This window comes from Diabrotica virgifera, chromosome 4, assembly GCF_917563875.1.
Source record: "Diabrotica virgifera virgifera chromosome 4, PGI_DIABVI_V3a".
NCBI lineage: Eukaryota > Metazoa > Arthropoda > Insecta > Coleoptera > Chrysomelidae > Diabrotica > Diabrotica virgifera.
This window is the reverse complement of record NC_065446.1, coordinates 179,413,338-179,441,331: the sequence shown is the minus strand read 5'-3', so window position 1 is coordinate 179,441,331 and position 27,994 is coordinate 179,413,338. Positions and strand designations below refer to the sequence as shown.

The 27,994-nt window shown below is 32.5% G+C and overlaps 1 protein-coding gene across 3 annotated transcripts in view; it reads left to right on the top strand.

Moving 5' to 3' along the window:
- Nucleotides 1-27,994, top strand: part of LOC126883268 (transcriptional regulator ATRX-like) — a 442,769-nt gene that overhangs the window by 92,150 nt on the left and 322,625 nt on the right. For 2 of the 3 annotated variants that reach the window (XM_050648594.1, XM_050648593.1), the window contains 4 exons: nt 47-106; nt 2,623-2,679; nt 9,614-9,670; nt 17,241-17,315. In XM_050648594.1, the coding sequence (XP_050504551.1) occupies nt 47-106; nt 2,623-2,679; nt 9,614-9,670; nt 17,241-17,315 (249 nt within the window). The remainder of the gene's footprint in view (nt 1-46; nt 107-2,622; nt 2,680-9,613; nt 9,671-17,240; nt 17,316-27,994) is intronic. The other variant, XM_050648595.1, reaches the window with a different exon arrangement.

The window sequence follows — 27,994 nt, the reverse complement described above, 5'->3', positions numbered from 1 at the left end:
ATTTTTTAAATCCATTTTTTTATATATCAAGATTACTTACTTTCAGGAGAAACTCAAGAAAATAATGAAATATCTACTACCCATGAAGCAGCTCATAGTACGGAAGGTAAGAACACGATTTTTTTTTCAATAATTTTTGATAAGTTATAATATAGTAGAACACGAAGGACCGATAATACTGGCTGAGACCTTCCTTATAAATAATGATTGAAATGATCTCAGACGTTATATATTAAGTTTTATCGATTTTATACGAGGTGTGTCAAAAAATATGAATTTCGCTTAACCCGTTAAGCGCTAGACAAGATATTGAAACAATGCCCCCCGGGCCAAGTAGCAGTTTCGTCAATACGCAGCGGTCCCTAGGGACCGCCATGGTGCTTAACGTACCATTATAAAGTACACAATATTTCAATTAGAAGAATATAATTGCATATTGAAACATAGTTTTTAATTCTAAACAACTTTTAGTAATATCAATTTTCAATATTGTGAAAAATAAACGTCCTTTCTCTTGAGCGAAATTAATATTTTTTTACAGACCTCATAAAATTTAATAATATGATGGTTGCAGCTCAGGTTTTAGACCATGTATAGCTTTTTAAGAACAATAACTTTGTTCGTAAAATTAATAATACAAGAGTTATCATATTTGTAAGTGAAAATGTTGTTGAGTATCCACAATTTGAAAAAAAAATTCAATTTTTTTTCAATTAGAAAAATGTAGGTGCATTTTAAAACATGGTTTTTAATTCCAAACAACTTTTTATAATAAATAATAAAAAAGTTTTCAATATTTTGAAAAATAAATGTACTTTACTCTTGGGCGAGATTCATATTTTTTGACATACCTCGTATAACATTGATAAAATTTAATATCTGATGGTTGAATCTTAGGTTTTAGACCATGCTGTTTATACATATGTCTTTTTATAACTTTTTTTTTGTAAAATGAATAGATATGCTGAATTCGCTCTGTCGAGATTCACTTTGACACATTTGGAATAGGAAACATACAGCACAAAAATTCCTACCTCACACTATTAACTGCTTAAATCAACCTAATCTTTCACTAAAAAAAGAATAATTATTGGAAATAGTGGGAGTGTATATAAACCCATAAAATTTTGTGGAATTTATTTCTACAAAATATTTTTATTTTGTACAATAAATAATTTTCTCATTTGTTATCAATACATTATAATGGTGTAGATAAATAAGTATTGATTGGCGTAAGGTGTATGTTATTTATGTATGTTTACTATTAATAATATTGGCTGTGAGCGGGTATTTTTGGTTGTGTAGTAATTTCCAGTCAGGTCTAGCAACCTTATTTACCAAAAACGCAATTACCAATGTCACTAGACAGTTGTGTCTCGTCTGAATGAATTCAGTATAATAGAAAAGTTTCCCATATCTGTCCAACTTAATATAAATATGCACGATTTATACAAGGTGTCCCAAAAGTAGTGGAACGGTCGAATATTTCGCGAACCAAACATCGGATCGAAAAACTGAAAAATACGTGTTCAATCATTTTCAAAAATCTATCCAATGACACCAAACACCAATCCCCACTACACCCACTGGAGGTGGGGTGGGGGGTAACTTTAAAATCTTAAATGGAAACCCCCAGTTTTTCTTGCAGATTTTAATGCGTTACGTAAAAGTAAGCAACTTTTATTCAAGACATTTTTTCGAACTGTCGATAGCTGGCGCTATAATTGGGAAAAACGATTTATCCTGATACCATAGGTAAATTATAGAAACGGTCTAATATCTCACGAAATACACTTCCAAATGAGAAACTAAAAACAAACTTTTAATATTTTTCGAAAACCTTTCGAATAACACCAAACGTGATCCTCCAACCCACCCCCTGGGGGTGGGGTGGGTGGTAACTTTAAAATCCTAAATAGCAACCCCCACTTTTTATTGCAGATTCGGATCCGCCACGAAAAATTAAGCAACATTTATTCGAAACAGTTTTTAGAATTGTTAATAGATGGCGCTTTAATTGGAAAATTACGATTTATTAGCGCCATCTATCAGAAATTTTTAAAAATGTTTCGAATAAATGTTGCTTAATTTTTTATGGCGAATCCGAATCTGCAATAAAAAGTGGGGGTTGCTATTTAAGATTTTAAAGTTACCCCCCACCCCACCTTCAGGGGGTTGGTTGGAGGGTCATGTTTGGTGTTATTCGATAGGTTTTCGAAAAAGATTAAAAATCTGTTGTTTGGTTTCTCATTTGGAAGTGTATTTCGTGAGATATTAGACCGTTTCTATAATTTACCTATGGTATCAGGATAAATGGTTTTTCGCAATTATAGCGCCATCTATCCACAGTTCGAAAAAATGTCTTGAATAAAAGTTGCCTACTTTTACGTAACGAATCCAAATTTGCAAGAAAAACTGGGAGTTTCCATTTGAGATTTTAAAGTTACCCCCCACCATACCTCCAGGGGGTGTAGTGGGGATTGGTGTTTGGTGTCATTGGATAGATTTTTGAAAATGATTGAACACGTATTTTTCAGTTTTTTGATCAGATGTTTAGTTCGCGAAATATTCGACCGTTCCGTTACTTTTGGGACACCCTATATAAAGATTACTTACTTTCAGGAGAAACTCCAGGAAATAATGAAATATCTATCCATGAAGCAGCGCGTAGTGCGGAAGGTAAGAATGGAACACGATTTTTTTTCAGTTATTTTTGATAAGTCATATAGTAGAACACGAAGGACCAATAATACTAGCTGAGACTGTTATCATAAATAATGATTGTAATAGCAATGTGTATTATTTCATTTTTGTCTTTAATTCATATATGTATTATTTCATTTTTGTCTTTATTTCTACTCAGTCTTCATGATATAGTTAGTGGCCAATTTCAAACATGTTTGTCTCTGATCTTACGTGGCTGGTCTGATAAGTACTTAGCCTCTCCTCCCGATAGCGCTACTATCGCAAGAGAAATATACTATTCGATTCTTGTTTTTGGAAGGTAAATCACCCTCAGTCAAATCAAAGAGCGCTTGAATGCTGTCTACGGTGGCTCTTCTCCTTCGATAGCGACCGACAAAAATTTGTTTAACGAGTGTCAACGTAATCGCACGTCGGTTTTTGAGAAGTCACGCCCAGGTGCCCCGAAAACGTCTACCACGGAGTATAACGTGAAAGAAATTCACGATCTCGTATTGCAGACCTCCGATTGGAGGTTCGCGAGAAAGCTGAGACAGTATGAATATCAGAAGTTCACGTGGGTCATTTCCTGCATGAAATCTGAGGCATCAGAAAGCTGTCGGCGTGATGGGTGCCGAATTTTCTCATTCGGACCAACAAGCGCATCCATGAGACCACTTCAGAGCAGTGTTGTTCATTGTTCAAGCGTAATTCGAAGGAGTTTTTACATCGCTTCATAACCGACGACGAAACATGAATCCATCGCTACTCACCAGAGACCAAGGAACAGTCAATACAGTGGACGTCACCCCGTGAACGTGTTCCGAAGAAGGCGAAGACTGTCCTAACGGCCGGAAAGGTGATGGCCACCGTTTTATGGGATTAACAATATATCTTGTGATCTATATCAACTTTCTGGAAAAGGCCAAAACTATTATAACAAAAAAGAGAAACTTCTGTTGGAGTCAAAGTAAAGAGGATGATAAACTCCAACAGAAGTAAAGAAAAGAAACTAATGTGTAACTAAATGGGAACAAAAATGAAAATAAAAAGAAAATAGCTTCTCATTGGAGAGGCTGAAGTAATAAAATACTACTTTTGTGGTAGTATTATGTAGGGGGGAAATGGTAAGATGCAGAAATAGATGGACTGATAATAAATAGGAATAGACAGATGCAAACTGAATGGAGTTAGGCTAGCGAGAGATGCAAGAAAACGACAACTTGACACTCAAGGATGGATACGACCAATTTGCATGCCTGTCGAAGACGGTAGCTCAAAGTCGATAGTGATGATAACTAAGAAGGGAAATATTAAGATAAGAATAATGTACTGAAAATGAATAAATATGAATAATTGCTAATGAAGAACAAATTGAATAAAACCAAACACATCATGGGCGCCAGGAAATGATCTTCGATCACTTTCCCAGGTATCTTACACTGCTGTCAAATATTAAATATATTAAATCAGTAAATGTGAACATAAAGGAATAATAAGAATAAATGATATACGAAATAAGTAAATATTTATTAAATGTAACTACTAGATGTTTGACAATCTCTGAAATAAACCAAATTGAATTAAGTGACTCTAACATGACAAGAGTTATAGTTGAACATATTCTAGAATATAACAACAGTAATGTTATCTGCTACAAAATTTAATACCTCTTACATATATATATATATATATAGAGTACAACTCACATGAGATTATCTTTACCAAATGGTTATAGTACGTTTGCTACGTGCAACTAAATTAAACCGACAAATATGAAAATAATATAAATAAATAGGCATAAGCCTGACTAAGAGAAAATACAATAATGAATTAAGCAAAATTAATGAATGAAAGTTAAAGAAATGAAGTTAAGATAAAGATACAAACGACTTAAAATGACCGAATAAATGAAGTAAAGCGAATAGACAACAAAATATCTTGGAAACAAGCAATTAATATTACAACCTAAATTTACCCGAATAACATCAACCAATCAAAGCAATAATAAAGTATAAAAACCTAATTTTCTGGGCTTATTCCTTGTGCACAAGTAACGTACCGTAGGATCGTAAACAAGTTTGGGGACCTAATACATTAATATTCCAATATGTTATATAAAAAAACAATGGTAAGCTAAATCTGAAAAAAAAATTAATAACATAGTTTATCAACCAAATGTCTGCGATATAAACCACAATAGTTACTCTTAGTCACAAAACTGATTGTTCCCAAACAAACCCAACCGACTTCTAAAAAGACTTCATACCTGAAAATGAGCACCATGGTGGTGCAAAACTGTACCTCCTGTAGGTTCAGATGTAAAGGAAATCAGGAGCTGGAACGCCCCATAAGCTTGTTCCCAAATGACTTGACTGTTGCCGTGGCTGTAATTGGCCCCTTCCAGGTGGTCGAAGGATCTACATGGTAGGTTTTAATATTTCTCCCAAATGGCTAAAAAAACAAAACATTCCCAGTTTTATTTCCAATTTCCAATCGAACATGTGTGAGTAAAAAACAAAAGAAGAAATAATAATGAGGAAGAGGTTTTTAAAATGAACAGCAATAAAAAAATCCATTAGCAAAGTTTATCAGATGTGAACAGGTATGAGTGTGACCTTGATGCAGAATTTAAATACAGAATATGATATTTAGAACAAAATATTATAGGATAATTTTATTGCCAGTGTGATATGAGCATAGCTTTGTTCACAATTTATCAAATATTGGATGTGGACAGACTTCAAACTTTACTAACCAAAAATTAAGACTATTAGAACTTTCTCCGAACAAATATTGAACACAGTGGAATGATTAAAAGGTACTAAATTCAATAATTAAGCAATAGTTTTAATGAAAAAAATAATCTAAGATCCAAGGCCATTAACCTTATGTCAAAAAAATAATTACGGATGATTTTTATTCAGGTTCCATTGACGGTACTTCCATTCTTACTCCAGACAACAATTGGTAACTTTCACTTAAAAATTGCACTAAAGACATTTAATAAAAGTAATTTAGTTTTTAATTATCAACCCGCCATTGGTCTAACCGATTCGACAGCCAGCAGTCAAGTCTCGTCTCCTTCCTTCCACGAGTACGACGTCAAACTCCCAGAACACCACAGAATATTCACCGATGGCAACCCAAGAAACTAACAGGTAGTTTTAAGTGTGTTCAGGTATGACGTCATTAAATAAATATTTTAAACTATAAAAGAAAATCACATGTAGTTATAAATGCGACCAAAAAAGCGAGTTATAAACGAGCAAATTAGAGAAATTGAATTAAGGGATCAAAAGAAAATAATTATAAAAATAATTAAAGAGTTCAAAAATGATTTCGTAACGTGTGAACCGTTACACTATCCCGGATTATTGGGCCGATTGCAGAAAAAACGGACCCACTTGAGGAAGAAAAAAATGCATTTCCACCATAACAACGCACTGGCTCTACGCTGTCGCCATGGCCAAACTGGACGAATTGGGCTAGGAACTTCTGTCCCATCCACCGTATTCTCCAGATTTTTCCCTGTACGACTTCTTTTTGTTTTCAAACTTAAGAAAGTGACTCGCCGGGCAGAAATTTAGGTCGAATGAGGAGTTCATCGCCGCCACTTAAGCCTAGTTTGCAGAGCTCGAAAAAACGTATTTTTCAGACGGGTCACAGAAATGGAGCATCGATGTGTCAAGTTTATCTAGCTATAAGGAGATTACGTTCAGGAATAAATCACCACTTTTTCAAAAATTTCGTTTTTATTTTGGAGGCTAAGTACTTATTCGGACGGCCTTAGTATGATAATTTTGATGTCTTGATAAAAAGTTTTTGTTGTAAAATGTTAAGGAGATATTAGTTTTGTTTTTTTTTTTTTGGAATTCATACCACTCTGTAAAATGGTGGAGTGTTTCTTTGTTTTGTCTTTACAATTATTTATCATGCAATGAAGGTCTAAGAACGAATTTAAATTTTATATAATTTAACCATTACTATTTTTCAATTGATTGTATTATACACTAAGAATCAAAATTAGCGCACCACCTTAAAAATGAGACCTTTGTGATGTCTCGCAGTTCCTAAACCTGTTGTCCGATTTGAGTGATTTTTTTAGTATAATTATAGGTTTATTGTTCAAGAATATCGATGTAATAATATTATTGCTAAACAGGTAAGTGTCATTGTATACCGAGTGTAACAATGATAGTATGTTTTTTCCTCAAAGTTTGGAACACCCTGTGGAATATTCTAGCGTATATAAAATATTAAAATTAAAACTCAACTATAGCCTTAGGCTTTCTTAATATTCTGCTTTTTGATTCATTCGCTTATGTGTAATAATAAAAAAGTTAGGTACTTTAACAACTAGCCATGTTATTCATCAATACAAGGTGCTGATTATAGTTTTGCTATAGTTGAGTTTTAATTTCAATCTTTTATATACGCTAGAATATTCCACAGGGCGTTCCAAACTTTGAGGAAAAAACATACTATCATTGTTACACCCGGTATACAATGACACTTATCTGTTTAGCAACAATATTATTACATCGATATTCTTGAAGAATAAAGCTATAATACATTTACTAAAAAAAATGTGTGTGTACTTTGTACGCACGTAAGAAGTTATACTTCTATTACATATTATGTGATTTTAACGAAATTGATATAATGTACTTTAAACAGTTTATTTATATTTTATTTAAATATTAAACTAGTTTTAATACTTACTACTTTCCAAAAAATTGTATTAAGACAATACCAAAAATTTTAAAAAATACAAGAATAAAACGCACACAAACACATTGAAAAATGCCACAAAGAAAAAATTATTTCTGAACGATAATAATTGTTGGCAAAAATTTTAAATACGCAGTTTCTGAAAAAAAAAAAGAATTATATAACAAATATACTTACAATCATAAAATGCATAAAAAAAATAAAAACTTGCATCGGGATTCGAACCCGCGAATTTGGGGACGCTTTGATTCGTAATCGAAGCCTAGACTCACTCATCCAATTACACATTATTTGTCATGTGGAAAATAGGGCAACTGAACGTTTTACTGTTTGACAGTTGTTCTGAATTTAATCAAATTATGTAGAGTTTGATTTTTGTGGAAGAAACTATTAAAATATAACAAAACAGTAAGAAAACAATATATTAGATGAAGATTGGTAGAACTTTTGTTGGTAATCAAATTAAGTATGTAAATCAAAGCATTACATACCTACTAGATAAATAAATCTACGCCATAAAATCATAATTTAAAAATAAAAATCGGACCTAATTTCGGATTTCTCTCTAAAATCCCCATTCTTGAGAAAATAAATTTATTCCAACCTAATCCAAATGTATAATTACAATATGATTATAATAAAAACTACTTACCAAATTAGAATGAGTTTTCCTTGTCCAAAATAGTCCAAAAGTCCAAAAATATACAGGGTGTCCCGAAAAGATTGGTCATAAATTATAACACAGATTCTGGGGTCAAAAATAGGTTGATTGAACCTCACTTACCTATATACAATAGTGCACACAAAAAAAGTTACAGCCCTTTGAAGTTACAAATTGAAAATGGATTTTTTTTCATATATCGAAAACTCTCAGAGATTTTTTATTGAAAATGGACATGCGGCATTTTTACGGCAGCAACATCTTAAAAAAAAATTTAAGTAAAATTTGTGCACCCCATAAAAATTTTATGGGGGTTTTGTTCCCTTAAACCCCCCCAAACTTTTGTGTACGTTCCAATTAAATTATTATTGTGGCACCATTAGTTAAACACATTATTTTTAAAACTTTTTTGTCTCTTAGTACTTTTTCGATAAGCCAGTGTTTATCGAGATATTTTAAATATTTGTCGAATCCACCACATATTTGTATATGGTTAAGTACGGTTCTAGAGACCTGTTAATAATCTGAAAATTTATTTATAATTTACATTTTTAGGTATATTTTGAAAAAGAAGCTACATCTCGATAAAAGGTGACTTATGAACAAAAGACTAAGAGGCAAAAGTTTTAAAAACACTGTGTTTAACTAATGGTACCACAATAATAGTTTAATTGGAACGTACACAAACATTTGGGGGGTTTAAAGGAACAAAACCCCCATAAAATTTTTACGTAAATATATTGAAAAAGTAGCCGCATCTCGATAAAAACTGGCTTATCGAAAAAATACTAAGAGGCAAAAAAGTTTTAAAAACGTTGTGTTTAACTAATGGTACCACAACAATGAATTAATTGGAACGTACACAAAAGTTTGGGGGGGTTTAAGGGAACAAAATCCCCATAAATTTTTTATGGGGTGGACAACTTTCACTATAATTTTGTTTTAAGATGGTCCTACCATAAGAATGATACATGTCCATTTTCAGTAAAAAATCTCTAATAGTTTTCGATATATTGAAAAAAATCGATTTTCATTTTGTAACTTCAAAGGGCTGTAACTTTTTTTGTGAGCACATTTGTACTAAGGTAAGTTAGGTTCAATCGAACTATTTTTGACCCCAGAATGTGTGGTATAATTTATGACCAATCTTTTCGGGACACCCTGTATATGAAAACTATTTAAAAAGGCAGTCTAACTATTAACTAACTTTTGTTTGTTGTTTCTTTTCCCACAAATTTCAAAACGCAACAACCATAAATAATCAAACCACAGCTGTGCCACAGCCGCCATATTGAATAATTTTTGACATGTCATTTGAACATCCAATCAGAACAAAGTTATAATGCGACTGCGCCCAGATTGAAGGTTTTAATCATATTAAAATTCACCCTCATATCGCGCCTAAAGAAGTATAACTTCAAAAATCACTTAAATCGGACAACAGGTTTAGGAAATACGAGACATCAAAAATGTCCCATTTTTAAGGTGGTGCGTTAATTTTGATGCTTAGTGTATATTAAGATATCTTACTTTCAGAGGAAACTCCAGGAAATAATGAAATATCTACCGATGAACCAGTTGATACTGCAAAAGGTAAGAACGGAACACGAAGACATTTAAATTTTGTACTCGTATATAGCCATTACTATTTTCTCATTTTATTGTGTTGGTAGCTTCCAATACTTTGGAAAGTCTGACCGAGTTTCAGTTAGAAGTTGAGTGTGTAGTGCTTTCAATTGTAGTGTGTAGTGTTTGCAATTTCTTTTATCTATTTTAGTTATCCCTCTCATTCCTTGCTTGTTTATTCTGAGGCTTTTTACTGATGAACATGATATCCAACGATCGATAACGGTCATTGAACTAGAAGAAGAACCAACTTTTTTGAAGAATCTTCGTGTATTATCAATTACCATTTGTCTCGGTCTTCCACTGTTTTTATTGTTTGTGGTAGAGTCTTGCTGTGAGGTTCGTAATAAGATCTGTATATCTGGTTAGAGATCTTCCCCGACTTCTTTTCCCGTGGACTATGCCCCCTACTGTAAATCTTTCCAAACCATTTCTTCTAATAACGTGGCCGAAAGACTTGGCAATATTTTTAGCTGCTATTTTAGTGCTACATAGTCTTTATTTGATATGTGGAAAGATTGATAAATTAGTTCTCTTCTCAGTCCAAGACATTCTTATAGACAAGGCGAAACGGCGGGTTCGTTAGAAAAAATATTCCCATGAGATTTTTTTGCATAATCACATTCGTGAGACATCCCAGAATAACGTTCAAGAAGTCGCCCAAGTGAAAAGTGGTCCAAATGGTCTCTTGTAATTTTTCTCTAAGTTGATCGTTTTCGAGTTATAAACAATTTAAAATTAAAAAAAAAAGAAAAATGTCGATTTTCAAGGCTTAATAAATTGGTTAAAAGTTATTATTATGAAAGTCAGAAAGTGGCTAAATCAAAGTTAAAAGCCCCCCCCCCCCTACAAGATCCTGAAGAAGTTTTTGTCATTATTTTATTACTAAGCTGTTATTTTTAAGTAATAATAATGAGCGCCTGCACGTATTAGTCTGCCGTCTATGGTGAGTGCGAGAGAGATGCCATTCCGGCAGTCCAATGGGGCATCTTACTCGCACTCACATTTACAGCCGCGTCAATACGATCTTACGGCTTATTGTTAATAATTAAAAATAACAGCTTAGTAATAAATTAATGACACAAATTTCTTCAGGATCATGTAGGGGGTGCTTTAAACTTTGATTTAGTCACTTTCTGACTTTCATAATAATAATTTTTAAGCGAGTTATTAAGTCTTAAAAATAACCATTTTCGCGTTTTTCAAATTTTAAATTGCTTATAACTCGAAAACCATCAACTTTAGAGAAAAATTACAAGATATCTTTTTTGTCCAGATTGGTCCAAAAAACCTAACAAAAATTTTTATGGGTCAAAAATATTGATTTTTGCAATTTGATTAAAAAAAAATTGTTAAAAAAAAATTTGGACCACTTTTCGCGTAGGCGACTTTTTGAACCTTATTCTGGGGTGTATTACAAATGTGATTATGCAAAAAAATATCATGGGAATATTTTTTCCAACGAACCCGCCGTTTTCGCCTTGTCTATTAGTACTCGACTCCAGCAATACATCCCAAAGACATCTATCTTCTTTTTATTTGTTTGTTTTATTTTTCTTATAATTTCTTCACTGTATCTGCCTTGGTTTGTTATTAAAGAGCAGAGATAAGTGAAAATGTTAACTGTTTCGGTGTTATAGATTTTCTTTATCATGAAGAGAAGTATCCATATTTCTCAAATATGGTCTCGAGGTAACAAAGTACAAAAGAGCATAATATAGCAATTTGAGCAGTAGCTTAAAGTAGATAGTGATGATGACTGAGAATGGAAATATTAAGATAATGATAATGTACTGAAAATGAATAAAGATGAATAATCGCTAAAGAAGTTCTTCTTCGAGTTTTTTGTACTTTGGATTTTCTTTATATTTAAATTATTTGGGTTCTGTCCGTCTACTATCATTATTTTTGTATTCTGTTTGTTAACTAGAGGCATACTTTTCCACATATTTTCTTTAACAGTTTTCGTCGAACTCGTCGTATGAGTTCTAATTCATCTTTAGATGTAGCGATAAGAGTGTATTGTCAAAATTAGTAACTAAAGTTACTAATTTTGGTCCCATTGATGGTGATTCTTCCCTAGCCATTCTCTAAAGCATCTCATAATGCGTTCGTAGATTTTGAAGAGTATGGGGTTAAGTACGCACCCCTGTCGCACACCCTTGTTGACAGAAAAACACTCAATAAGTTCGCTTTCTACCTTGACCTGGTTGCTGTTACTGTCATACAGAATTTTATTGTCAAACAGATTTTGATAATTTGCAATTAATAATATAAGGGTTTTGTTAATTCATTAGTAGTGAAGTAGTGGCACTACAAACCGAGGTGGGTCTTGGCTGACTGCACAACTCACTTCCATCTCGAACGGTCGTCCATGATAGTTGGGTCAGTGGGTAGCCCCATTGTTCTTAAATCTGACCATATATTGTCTCTCCATCGCATTTGTGGGCATCCTAAGGGCCTTTTTCCTGTGGGAGCTTCCTCCCAGATCAACTTGGCAAGGCGGTTATTAGGGAGTCTATGGACATGGCCATCCCATCTTGGATGCTGAGATTTGATTTCTTGGACTACGTCGCTGGCCCTATAAGTCTGCTTGACCTCAGCATTTGTTCTCATTCGGTATTGGTTGCTATTAGGATCGTGATAAGGGCCAGAGATCCTTCTGAGGATTTTTCTCTCAAAATATCATAAGTTTTCTTTCAATTGCTTTGGTGAGTCCACGTCTCACGCTCGTACATGAGCACCGGTCTAATCACTGTTTTATATATTCTGATCTTTAATGCTCGTATTAGGCTGTTAGATTTAATAGTATTGTGGAGACTATACATACATCTGTTTGCTGCCTGGATTCTTCCTTTAATATCGTCCGTGATATCCTTATTACCCCAGGCTATGGGTGAAAAAACGTGATATAATTCAGGAATTTTTGAAACCTATCAGGTGTTGTAAAGGACGATGCCAGGAATAACTTCTACTAAAATGTAACCAAAAATATTGTGCGCTTTTTTTTTTAATTGCGATTTTCATTTGTTAAATTTGCAATTTTTATTGATTTTTAATTTTGTAGCTTAGGATATTGATTAGAGAAAAACTTTTAAATAGAAAGTTGTAGTAAATTAAAAAACCTACGATTTGAGCTATGGTAAATTTAATTTCGTTAATTGGTTATTGCAAAACAGCCTGCGAAAGGTCCAAAATGGCCGTTTTTTACAATTGCATTATTTATTGTACAAATAATTTTTTTTATTTTTTAAAGCTTTAAAATGAAGATCTTTCAATTCCAAACATAAAAAAAATGGTAAAGCCAGGGCCTGGATTCCGTGCACTGTAGATATCTACAGTCGCCTTCTATCGATGTCAATTGTCATGAAAATATTTGAATTTTTAGCTTTAATTGAATTATTTTCTAGTTTTGCTAGGTTATACTCTAATTGATGCTGAAGTGACACTTAGTAAAACAAGAAAATATTTGAATTAAAACTAAAAATTCAAATATTTTCATGACAATTGCCATCGACAGAAAGCGACTGTAGATATCTACAGTGCACGGAATCTAGGCCCAGATTAACGAATTTGTTGCTTAGATATTATAAATTGTTTATCCCAAGAGGTAAAATGTCGAAGGCTATAACTTTTTGAAAAAAAATCGTAGAAAGTTGGTGAAACCCAATCTCCTTCGAAAGAGTTATGTTTTCATATTCTGATGTAAATAAATGCGTAAAACATTTTTAAACCTCTAATTTTTGGATTTGAAAATAAGAGGGCAAATTTCGCTATAAACATTTAGAGCTGAAGCGGCCCTGTACATCCTATGAGTTTTTAACTTACATATTGTTGTTGCTGAAGATGAAACGAAGGTTTATAAAAAAATAAAAAATTTCTACGACCAACTGAAGCCGAGATAATTTTTGGGTTTGCAAATAAGGGGGCAAATTTCGTTATAAACATTTAGAGCTGAAGCGGCCCTGTATATCCTATGAGTTTCTAACTTACAGATTATTGTTGCTAAAGACGAAACGAAGATTTATAAAAATATTAAAATTTTCTACAACCAACTGAAGCCGAGATAATTGTTTTTGTTTCTTAAATCATAGTGCCTTTATTTATAACAATTAAGAAATTATTTTACAGTCATTGACTAAAGAAAGACTTATATTATCTTAAAATAAAAATGATTATAAAATATAATTATATTTAATTATTAAAAATTATTTTTTAAATCGGTGCTTTTGCAAGCGGCCGAATTTTGCAAATCGCCCGGCTCGCTTCAAATCCGCGCGCTCGGAAATTTTTTACGTAACTTGTATTAAATGACAGAAAACAATTTAATAATATTACCGTTATAATATACAGTCTATTTACCACTGTATTTGTTTTTCTTTATAAACTTTTATATGTGAAATCCAAAAAGAATAGTCACTACAAGAAGAAAAAGTTTTATGTATATTATAGTAAGAAGTAACATTATTATTATTATATTTATATAACAATGAAAAAATTAAAAATATAGTTATATATTTCATATATATGTATCATTTTTATAATCAAGTATATTCAAATGGGAAATAAGCCACAATTTTACCTAAAAATGATTTTATTAACGTTTCGACGCCCAAGTCGGGTGTCGTTGTCAAAATACAAAATAATACTAAATAAACAAAAATGTTGTTGCTTAGTAAAAAATTCTTCTAATAATTTATTTAATCTGACTCATTTATATCGGCAATTCAGACACGTATTATACATTTTAAAGTAGACGACTTTAAAATGATATTGCCAATATTGATGAGTTGCGTTCCTGGGACGACTTTACTAAAAGATAGCTCATTCGATTACATGAAATCAATCCCAACTCAAGAATATCCGCCACAAAAATCATAGCATGTGATCTGTCTTTAACAAGACAACCAAATGCAACGGTGGCACTGAAATTCTCGCGTTAGAGATTCCATAGTAAATCACGAGGGAAAACCAGGAAAGACCTCGTGATACTATCCCGACATCGTAAGTATTTGGGTTTACATTTAGTTTACTCTCAAAAATAATACCAAATTCTGACTTGATATTTTAAATTTTAATTAATACTAAAATACTAAATATGTACTAACTCGATATGTTACTGATTTACTAATTGTGGTATTTTCTTTCTATTGACTTCCTCCTTTAATAAAGTTTCTCGGAGAGTTCTTTTACATATGGTATTGATATTTTCCTCGTATTATTTCTTGTGAATGTTGTAGGATCCCGTTCTAAGTTGTTCTGTTCCATTCGATCCAATCTTGACAATTCCTTATTTATAAACGAACGGATTAAATTCAATATTTGATAATTTGTTTAAAAAATGTTGTGTATTTTTTATAAATGTGTCATTATTATTTGCAAATGGTTTTATAATATTTAATAAAAATTTTGATAGTTCACTACAAGGAGAATTGATGGTACTACAAATAGGTCTAAGTGGAATATTTGCTTTGTGAATTTTCGGTACTCCATAAAAATGTGGTGTCTTACTGTAATGAGGTGTCATTAATTTTCTTTGATAGTACGTTAGGTCATTTTTAAATTTGAATAAAGTTCTATAGATTTTGTTTTCCAGTGTCTTCGTTGGGATTGATTTCATGTAATCGAATGAGCTATCTTTTAGTAAAGTCGTCCCAGGAACGCAACTCATCAATATTGGCAATATCATTTTAAAGTCGTCTACTTTAAAATGTATAATACGTGTCTGAATTGCCGATATAAATGAGTCAGATTAAATAAATTATTAGAAGAATTTTTCACTAAGCAACAACATTTTTGTTTATTTAGTATTATTTTGTATTTTGACAACGACACCCGACTTGGGCGTCGAAACGTTAATAAAATCATTTTTAGGTAAAATTGTGGCTTATTTCCCATTTGAATATACTTGATTATAAAAATGCCACAAGAAAATAACTTCAGAACAACATTGTATCATTTTTGTAATATTATTTCTTCAGAAATGAAATTTCACGTATAAAAGTTTATCAAGAAAAACAAATACAGTGGTAAATAGATTGTATATTATAACGGTAATATTATTAAATTGTTTTCTGTCAAAATTTAATACAAGTTACGTGAAAGTTTTCCGACCGCGCGGATTTGAAGCGAGCCGGGCGATTTGCAAAATTCGGCCGCTCGCAAAAGCACCGATTTTAAAAATAATTGTTAATAATTAAATGTAATTATATTTTATAACAATTTTTATTTTAAGATAATATAAGTCTTTCTTTAGTCAATGACTGTAAAATAATTTCTTAATTGTTATAAATAAAGGCACTACGACTTAAGAAAAAAAAACAATTATCTCGGCTTCAGTTGGTTGTAGAAAATTTTTATTTTTTTATAAATCTTCGTTTTGTCTTCAGCAACAATAATCTGTAAGTTAGAAACTCCTAGGATGTACAGGGCCGCTACAGCTCTAAATGTTTATAACGAAATTTGCCCCCTTATTTGCAAACCCAAAAATTATCTCGGCTTCAGTTGGTCGTAGAAATTTTTAATTTTTTTTTAAAATCTTTGTTTCATCTTTAGCAACAATAATCTGTAAGTTAAAAACTCATAGGATGTACAGGGCCGCTTCAGCTCTAAATGTTTATAACGAAATTTGCCCCCTTATTTTCAAACCCAAAAATTGGAGGTTTAAAAATGTTTTACGCATTTATTTACATTAGAATATGAAAATATAAATCTTTCGAAGGAGATTGGATGTTTCACTAACTTTCTACGATTTTTTTTTCAAAAAGTTATAGCCTTCGACATTTGACCTCTTGTGATGAACAATTTATAATATCTAAGCAACAAATTCGTTAATCTGGCTTTACAATTTTTTTTATGTTTGGAATTGAAAGATCTTCATTTTAAAGCTTTAAAAAATAAAAAAAATTATTTGTACAATAAATAATGCAATTGTAAAAAACGGCCATTTTGGACCTTTCGCAGGCTGTTTTGCAATAACCAATTAACGAAATTAAACTTACCATAGCTCAAATTGTAGGTTTTTTAATTTACTGCAACTTTCGATTAAAAAGTTTTTCTCTAAAATCAATATCCTAAGCTACAAAATTAAAAATGAATAAAAATTGCAAATTTAACAAATGAAAATCGCAATTAAAAAAAAAAGCGCACAATATTTTTGGTTACATTTCAGTAGAAGTTATTCCTGGCTTCGTCCTTTACAACACCTGATAGGTTTCAAAAATTCCTGAATTATATCCTGAAATCGACCTATTTTTCACCCACAGCCTGGGGTATATCAGCAGTGATTGTTGCTCTGAGATATTTAAAACTCCACTCTATCTCGTTCCTTTTGTCTGTTGATGCACATGATTTGGTTTTCTCTTCATTTACCCCTAAACCAGCTTTCTTTGCCTCTACCTCCAATTTATTGAAAGTCTCCTGAACTTTGGTGACTGTGTTTCCCACAATGTCAATGTCACCCGCGTATGCTAGTAGTAATTTTGGTCCATTTACTGTCAGTAATTCTGTTCTAATTATGCATTTCTTAATTTTGTAGACCAGCAAAATGAAAATAATGAAGACACTTTGATGGATGTTGATTTGGTAGAATATCTGTCAGATTGTGAAGACGGTAAGTATTTAATGTAGTATTTAGAATACTTTCGCTGCAAAAATGTTTTTTGTCTATTTATTAATTTATTTTCATCTACCGATGATCTCGAGGAAAAGTTTTGATATATTGAATCAATCTAGATAGAAACGACAGACAAACATAAAAACCAATATCAAGAAAAGAGAAGATTGGTTTGATGAACACTGCAAGCGACCTTAAAATCAAAAAAAAAATATAAAGAATCAAAAAGAACATCTAAAAAACTAGAGCAGACTATGAGGCTAAAAAGGAAAAAAAATAATGTTATATTTATATATGACTAGCCACAGTTAGGTGGTAATGAACATTAAAAATTTTACCTCAACTTTGGCTGGAAAGATATGTTTGTGACAATAGGGCCAAACAGAAATACAACAACAAAGGCAAGAAATAGAACAACAACAAAGACAAGAAACAGAACCACAAGAACCGACAGAAATGGAGATAACAGCAGTAATAAAAGACCTAAAAAATAATAAAAGTAACGGAGAAAGCGGAGTGTCCACAGAGATATTAGAGGTTGGAGGAAATATACTGCAGCAAAAAATAGCTCGACTTATAAAGAAAAGATGGGAAAACTAAAAAATGTTGGAGCAATGGAACACAGCAATCATCTGCCCAATTCACAAGAAAGGTGGTAAAACTATCTGTGAAAATTACAGAAGAATCGCACTGTTAGAAATGCGATTAAGATATTGGCAAATATTGTAAGAACCAGAATAAATACCTATGAATCAGAGATAATAGGAGAATACCAGGCTGGTTTCAGACAGGGAACAGCAACAACCTATCAAATTTTTATGCTACAATTATTACAAAACATTAGTTATGAACAAAATCTAGATTTGCATATGCCCTTTATCGATTTTAAACAGGCTTACGACTCCTAGACCTGGATCCCGCATACAAAAAACAGTTGATTAATAGCAAGCTGAAAATTTGTTAATTAGACCTGTCTAGTCAGACTCAAAAATAGGAGTGAGGTTACAATAATTACCATCAAGCTGAAAATTGGCAGGATTGTTCAAAATACCATCATAAAGGCAATCTAAAAAGTCTTAATAAATCCGACCCGAGCTAAAAAATTTACGCGGGGTCAAAGGTCACCAAATATTGTTTTTAGCAATTTTCAGCGAAACGGTAAGTTTTATCATAAAATTAGTTCTAACAAAAATTGTAGATTAAATAATTATCTATAAAAAATATTTTAATACTTTTTTTCCTAAGAGCCACCGTTTTTGAGATACAACGATTCAAAGAGTTGAAAGAGTTCTAATCGTCATATGTATTAGTACACCACGTATATACATCACGAGCTATAAGCTGTATTATTACAGTGCCAACAAAAAAATCTTTACAAAGTAAATGTAACGGGAAAATAATAAGAATTATTATTTCAGTTTTACGGCTTATTTCCAACAAAAATAGTAAATTGATATGATCAAGTATTAACTTATAATAATTCTTCTTACTTATGCGTCTTATTCAATTTGTAAAGGTGGGTTTTGTCGGAATAAACACGTTCTATCGGTACGTCGGCTAATCTAATCACTCTACCTATTCTTTTCTCAGAATGGTTTGAACATAATAATGAAAGCCAACTTTCTAGGCAAAATTTTTATTGCTTAGTAGATACTAATAAACATTTCAATATACAATAAACTTTATGCAAATTTAGTTTGTTTACTATTATGCAAATTACACCGTAATCTTCCTGGGTGGCGAAATTCTTAAGAGGTATTAATTAGTCTTGAGTACTACTCCGGAGTGAAAATACGTGTTAAACCTATATTTTTTAACCTATTTCGTGTTATTTTCATTGTTATAACAAAAATGTCAGAATATTGTTTTATTTGTGCTAAAATTTTAAGTGAATGCGAAATTGTTGCCGTTGAACGTGATATAAAAACATTAATCAATGCAAGTACCTACTGAAAGAGCTGATGAATTTTTAGAATTTCTTAAAGAGCAGAAATCTGTGACCATACATGTGGAGTGAAGTTTTTAAAAAAACTAATTCAACTCCACAAGAAGTTATTTCCAACGGAATTAGCTTTCTTCTCTCTATGTATGGAGCGCCTAAAAAAACTACGTACTTAGATAAGTTTCGATATGCATGTTTCTTTAAAAATACTCGAAATAAAAAACAAGTGCAGTTATCTTGTCTTCCTCCAACCTCAGCAGCTGCTCATCTTTTTCGGGTACATTACCAAGTTCAAGTGTGGCTTGGTTATCAGCTAGATCCAAAATACTGGGGATGGAAATTAGTCGACAGTTCATTAGAACCAATTCAAACTTTGCTCCTACCTGCGCCGGAAAAACTCCTGAATACATTTTTTTGCAACTGTAAAAAGGGATGTAGCGCTAAATGTGGTTGCAAAAAAGTTGGACTGTTTTGTTCAGCATGTACTAATTGTCAAAACCGGTCTTGCTCCAATGTTGAATCACCAACAATTGAGGAGTCATTTGATTCTATCGAGGATCCATGCGCTGTGTCATTATTGGGTCAATTTACTTGCACCCAGGATGAACAAGAAGAAGAACTAGAAAGTGAAGAAGAAGAAGAACAAGGAGAAGAGGAAGAAATATTAGAAAATTATGAACCAGTTGAATAAATTTCCCTTTTTTTAATTTATACCGCTTTTTATAACTTTTATCATTTTTAACCCTTGCCAATATCAATTAATTATTCAATAGCTTCAAATTAAACAGAATCATAACAGATCCGTGGAATAGGCCTACTGGGAAACCACGTTAAAAAACGCGCTTAAACCACGTTAAAAAAGTATTACACTACCTCAAAGGTGGTGTGGAAACGTGTGCGCATATTATGACGATTACAACTTTTTGAATCGTTGTATATCAAAATCAGTGGCTCTTAGGGAAAAAAGTAATAAGACATTTTTTTTTATATATATTTTATTCTGTCCTTGGTTCAGAACCTTTAGCCACGTAACTACATATACAATTATTATTCGTTCATAAGTATAAAATTGTCCAGTATACACTTAAAAATAAACAATAAAAAAAAAATAAAGCTTACAAATAACAATGCCTACGTACTATGTTAATAAATACAACTATATTAATTTTTTTTCTTTTTTTATAGATAATTATCTAATCTACAATTTTTGTTAGAACTAATTTTATGATAAAACTTACCGTTTCGCTGAAAATCGCTAAAAACTATATTTGGTGACCTTTAACCCCGCGTAAATTTTTTAGCTCGGGTCGGATTTATGATGACTTTTTAGATTTCATTTATGATGGTATTTTGAACATTCCTGCCAATTTTCAGCTTGATGGTAATTTTTGTAACATCGGATGTGTAAGTTGACCGGAGTAAATAGCTTTTCGTAAGTGTCTAGTCGGACAAACTTTGATGTATAGGAACACTGGAAAAGGGAAAGTTTTAATTGTGGAACAGGTTAAAAATTTGGAACGTCAGAGAACGAAAACGTTCCATGTATTTTGTCGGACAGAACTTCCAATTGATTTGTTACCATTTCATTAAACTCTCATGTAAAAATCAGACTGCTGTTTATCACCTTCTTCTTCATGTGCCTTGTCCGTTGCGGACGTTGGCTATCATCATAGCAATTTTAATTTTGTTTGCAGTGTTTCTGAATAACTCGATCGATGTTAGTCCAAACCATTGACGTAAGTTTTGAAGCCAAGTTTATGACCAACTGGGTATTTTAATGAGTGGAACACGTAGAACATGTCAAAAGACAGGAATCATGTTGGTTAGTAATAGCAGTCTCATTTTTGCATGAGAGTTTAATCAAAGGCTAACAAATCAATTAGATGTTCTGTCCGACAAAATACATGGGACGTTTTCCTAATCTGACGTTCCAAATTTTTAAACTGTTCCACAATTAAAGCTTCCCCTGTTTCAGTGTTCCCGTACATCTAAGTTTGTCCGACTTGACACAGTTAAACTATTAAAAAATTTTCAGCTTGCTATTAATCAACTTTTTTTTTGTACGCGGGATCCAGGACTATCCATTACGAAACGGACTATACGAAGCAATGAGGTCACTCGGAATATCAGAGAAACTGATACGATTAGTTAAAATGACACTACCAAATATAGTCAATAAAGTCATGATAGAAAGACGTTTTTCAAATCGGTGTAACGTCAATAGAGAATTAAAACCAATATACCCCCTGTCAACAGACTTATTCAACCTAGTACTAGAAAAGATATTTAGAGGAGCTAATATCCAAACAAGCGGCACAATTCTGAAAAAACAACAGTGCATAGATTTTGCAGATGACTTAAATGTTTCTGACACGTTCAAGAATAGAACTTCGAAAAATGTTCAAAAAATTTGTAGAAGCTAGAAAATATGGCCTGGCTATAAACCAAGTATATGGAAATGAGAGAGGAAAATGCAGAAGAAAATAAATATGGATCACTCTAAGGACGAATGACAGAGAGTGTAAATTTGAGAAGGTATCTGAATTTGAGCACTTTGGAGTAACAGTTACAAGAGACGAAGAGAGAGAAATAGATAAACGGTTGTTGAAAGGTAACAAAGCAGTAGGATCATTAAACGCACTGTTGAAGGAAAAAACTTGTCCATGGTAGCCAAAATTTGAACTTATAACAATGTGAGGCCAACGGTGTCACATGTATCTTGTATGCACGTGAAACTTGGACAATGAATCAAAAAGAAAAAGAAACTAGAGATTCGGGAGAGGAAAATCTTGAGAAAAGTTTTTGGTGGTATAAAGAAGGCTAACGGGGAATGGCGCAGAAGAATAAAACACGAGCTAATGGAGATGGATAAAATACCTAAAATGACACAGAAAATCAGGGCGCAGAGAGTTAGATGGTTGGGATATGTTTCGGTCATGTGGACAAATGCCACAACAAAGAAATGTCCTAAGAATTTTGTTAGCAGGAGAACAAATGCCGTTCGGACTGACAGAAGAAATGGGAACAAGAGACTGAAGATAACAAGTGAAGGATCGGATAATTGGAAGAATTTAGTCAAGATCATCGAAACCACGGGCCACTCAGGCCTGTAGTGCTGTTATCTGTGTATAAGAAGTGAATAAAATTAAGTTAAATTGAATATTTTGAATATCGCATATGCTAGGTCAAATAAAAATGGTTATTTTTTGATTTTTGGTTATTGCTGTATTTTTTCACTGGCTTTTGATACAAATAAGAAAAAGTTTAACAAAGATTTTAGTTTTTTAAATTGCAAGCTAGTGTTCGCAAAAGATATAAAATACACTTGCGAGCAAAAAAATCAACTCAAGTAAAATAAGCTGTATTTTTTGACTACGCTATTTTGCAAGTGTCTATCCACATACAGTGTGGGCCAAAGAAAAGAGTCCACCCCGATATTTGGCAGTAGTTATTAGATTTTAAGGAAATACCGAAACAGGTCGATTTTTGATCTAAGGGGGACACATTTTTACGGTACATACATCTGTCATTTGTCAACCCCCTTCCTTCCACTTCCCCACCCCTTATTTTTAAGTTGGGCACAGGGGTCGTGGGCTAGCTCATTTGAACGGTTATTCAATTCTCTATTTAATAATATAAACATTAACATAATTATTTATACAGGGTGTCCAAGAGAAAATATTTTCATTAAATTAATTTACACAAAAAGAAGAATGTTTGTAATTTATTTAATTCAAAATACATTCTGTTGTCACAAAAACAGAAAAAAATGTTTCTTGATAAATAAACATTACTTTTGGCTTAATTTCAATGTTCAAGCTGCCACCTATCTGCCTCTCGGTAGGTTGAATATTGAATTTAAGGTTTATTTATCAAATAAACATTATTTTCTGTTTTCTGTCAGCAGTAGAATGTATTTTGTGTAAATTAATGTTTATATTACTAAATAGAGAATTGAATAACCTTTCAAATAAGGCCAGCACACGATTCCTATTCCCTATTTGAAAATAAGGGGCGAGGGGAGTGGAAGGGAGGGGGTTGACAAATGACACATGTATGTACCGTAAAAATGTGTCCCCCTTAGATCAAAAATCGACCTGTTTCGTCCTTTCCTTAAAATCTAATAAATACTACCAAATATCGGGGTGGACTCTTTTCTTTGGCCCACACTGTATATTTAAAATTAGAAGTAAGATATTGTATACACAAGTAATTTTATTGCAATGACACCAATATTTCTGTGGTGCTAAGGCAAAACCCGATGTCAAAAAACTTGATTATGCAGCAGATGAGTTTAAAAGTTCGCGGTGTTGTGGTAATAGTGGACATATCGGAAACTAATTTTATCATCTACTGGTTATATGGATGCGTTTAGCCATGTAGGGTTTTGTCATCATATTCTTCATCGCACAATGTACATATTAGCATTAAAAACGAAAAATCGATAATTTTTGACATTAGTACCACAGATTTATAATGTTAGTAACTAAAGAACATAACAAAGATAACTTAATATTGTATGTGAGAAAACATGTTATGAATAAAAGTCATTAGGTATGTAATGAATATAAAAGTAAATTCACATAAAAATTCAAAATTAATACTGAGGATTTCCTCCTCTGCGTTGTATAACGATTTCAATGCGAGATCTTAAGGATCCTATTAAGTTTCTGACTGATTCCTGAAGAATCGCTTCCCACTCTTCATCTATTGCAGTTTTTAGTTCCGGCACTATCGCTGGTGCTGGATTACACACCCGAAGCCTGCGTTTGAGCTCATCTCATAGGTGCTCGATGGGATTCATATCCGGCTCAACGGAGGCCACTCCGTTGTTATTATATTCTATTGTATATTGACATCGAGCGTTATCATACATTAGCATAAAGCCGGCGCCTATAACCGGTGTAAGGAATAACATGGTCTTAGAGATCTTAGAGAATATCCGTAATGTAACGATCCGCTGTCAAACCCCCTCCGCGACCACCACCAGGCAAGAACACAAGCTCTGTAAGATATACCACCACAACAAAACATACATGACACTGCAGCACTGGTCAAAGGGTTCGCTGGGCCTCCGATAGACGCGTCGTTTCTGGCATTGCTTTACAAGCACACTCGACTCTAGTCTTATAATAAAACTCTATTCCATTGGCCAAGGTACCAATTGATGTGTTCTCGGACAAACTGAAATCTAGCTTGTTTCTGACGTGCGTTCAATTTGGTCCTGTGATAGCTCGTTAGCCTTAAGTCTTCTCCAAACTATCCACTGAGAGACGGTGAGACCTCGAACATTCCTCAAGGATTCTTGAGGCTTAACTCATGTCGCGTACCGAGTCTGCAAAGCACTCAGGACAATGAATCGATCGTCCCTGTCTGGAATTACACGTAGCGGACCCGAACCAGGGGCCCTATTTTCGAATTCATTCGAGCATATTTCGCATACGAAATTAGAAGAATTTCGTTCGAAATCCAGTTTCTTGTATTTTCGAATACTTCATGTACGAATTTTTTCGTATACGATGACTCGAATGGGTATGAACCATTCGAATTTGGATGCTCGTATACGAATTGTTTTGTTGATGTCATTTCAAGGTCATTTCAGTTTTCATTGATAATTTTAATCCTTGTATACAATATTTTTACATTGAATTTTCTTTTCAATGGCTGGTTTAAAATAATTTTTTAATAGAAAGAAAAGACATACTGTACGATAATGCATTGAACACAGTGATCCCTCCCTCCCACATCACTGATGGAATATATAACATAACCTAACTTTTGTACGTATTCTAGCATTGAATCTAAGCTCTAAGCTTGACATATATGACACCGTTGCCATATCCTCAATTTTTTCTTACTATCCCATTATATAAGTTATTTAAAAATAGTTTTTAAAAACCCAAAAAAGTAAAGTTTTGAAAGGTAAAAAATAGTAAAACATCAGTGTAAATTCTCAATTTTTTCATACTATCACAAAAATCGTTTTGAAACACCAAAAATCTAGTAAAATATCAGTGTAAATACTGGATACAAAAATAATAATAAACAAAATAGTGGACTTTGCAAACCGATATTACTAATATTATGCAAGCTTAAGTTTCGATTCCAGCTATTTTTTTAATAATGTGATTATACCATTGATTGAAATTATACAAGAAATAAACAAAAAAAGTATGGCAACACTGTGACTCTTCAGATGAAGGTTAAGCCCAGTGTTGTTCGAATTTGCAGTGTTGCCGGTGCAAATTCTTCTCGTATACGTATAACATTTCGAAGGACGTTCAAAAATATAGATTCAGATTCGTATATGAAATTTTTCATTCGAGTTAACTCGTATGCGAATAAATTCGATTGAATTCAAAAATACGACCCCTGGTCGTTACCTGGTCGAACTATACCTGCCGGTCTCCTAGTATCGACAGTGGCATTGAGACTGCAGACTGCGTTGTAAGGAGGCGACGAGCGACAGTCCTCTGACTATTCGCTCCGTGCATGACTGACGCGACACCTAGCGTATTTACCTGAAATTTTTGGCGAACACAATTTGACGTTAAACATATGATACACATATTACATATTTGTAATGTAATATTTACCATTTTTGACAAATTTATTATACAAACAATCAGTTCGAGTGTCAAATAAACGTCAAATTAAAAAGCAGATATTTGGAAGTTCTCTGAAGAAAATGGTGTTAACATTAATTAAGTGTACATAAAAAGCAATTAGGCAGTGTGAATTATTAGTACCACATTTTAACATTAGCTGGGTCTATTGAATTATTAATTTTGTGGTGTCTGCGTAACACAAAATGGAAATAGATGTCGATAAGAATATACCACCAGATCGGGGAAGGAAAGAAAGTCAGTATGAAAATATAAATAATAAAAAGCAAAACGGCAATAATAAGGTAAGCGAAATATCTATTGAAAAAAATTATTATTCACTCATTATTTGCTAAAGTTGTCATATTTCGCCGCTACGGGCGCTGGCATAGTTTTATGTATCCCCACCATGGTCACGCACGGAGCGAATAGCGCTCTTTTTATTTATGCGAGCGACAGCAACCCATAAAATTACGTTATACCAACCAAGAAAATCAACTTTAAGGTGAATGACCAATTTTGGGCTATGTTTTCAAGGTGCCTGAATCCGAATATGAAGTTTATTTTTACCTAGAGTTGGTGTTCAAAAATAAAATTTTATGCGAAATATAAATTTGGATGATTTTTCAACTTTCCCTCGCTGTATCTTTGGTCACTGTAAATATTTCCTTTTGTGTGTCATCTTTGAAGTATTTAGATAACAATGATATTTGTCTAAAATGTTTAAACGAATTAAAAAAGGAGTTGTTAATTTTTAAACATTTTGTCGTCAGATTTCGTTAGTTTCATGTTTACTTAAAAAAGTTGAGTGGCCAATTTTTAGTGTATAATTTTAACCAACACAGCAATAAAACATAATTCATGTAGAAGTTTTCTGAAAAATTTTAAGTCAAATTATGCAATAGGAAAAAAGTTGTGGGACATTATGTTCGAGCGGCACACCCCAGAAAAATGCTTATTTCTCGATATACTGACCACGGTGTGGTGAATGGCTAATTTTGATCATACTTTATGTTTTTGATGGTGCTGAAAACGAAAATTAGGTTAATTTTGAATTTTACTTGGGTGAACATTGTCAAAATTGCAATTTTACCCTAAAAATAAAAAAAAATGAAATCACGTTTTTTGCGTTTAACTCGTTACAACTCTGTTCCATTTTAATATTTTCTTCTGTAATTTTTATAGTATATAATTCTTACATTTCTGAAAATAATGGGTCTGTTTTAATCTTTCTGCCATATTATAATAAAAGTTATGAATTGTTTAAAGTAAAATGTGCAGATTCCTGAATTGCAAAGTTTAATCTCAAAAGTTGAGTGACAAAATTTGAAATTTAACTTTTTAATGAAGTTTATGTTAAAATATAGAGTACAAAGAAAACAATGTTTTGTAGAAAAAAAAATGGTGTAACTTTTAATTTTAAGAAAAACGCGATTTCATTTTTTTTTATTGTAACATTGCGATTTTGACAATTTTTCTCCATCTAAAATTCAAAATAAACCTCATTTTCGTTTTTAGCAGCATCAAAAACAAAAAGTGTGATCAAACTTAGCCATTCACCACACCGTGGTCAGTATCTCGAGAGATAGGCGTTTTTTTTTTTGGAGTGCCACTCGTCTATAAAGTCACATAACTTCTTTCCTATTGCATATTTTGACTTGAAATTTGCCAGAAAACTTCTTCATGAATTGTGTTTGGATGATGTGTTGATTAAAATTATGAACTAAAAATTTTGTCAGCTAACTATTTTAAGTAAACATGAAACTAACGAAATCTGACGACAAATTGTTTAACAATTAACAACTCCTCTTTTAATTTGTTTAAACATCACGGATAAATCACGTTGTTATCTAAATTCTTCAAAGATAACACAGTAAAATTTTCAAATTAAATATTTACAGCGGCCAAAGATACAGGGAGGTAAAAATGAAAAATAATTGATTTTTTGCATTTTTGCATAAAATTTGATTTTTAAACATGTTCCACCAATTTAGATAAAAATAAACTTATATTCGGATTTAGCGACCTCGAAAACATAAAGAATAACCAAAATTTGCCATTCACCTATCATGGTCGCCTTTTCGATTTCTAAGCTTCAAAATTAGGGGTGTGCCGCTCGCCTAATTATG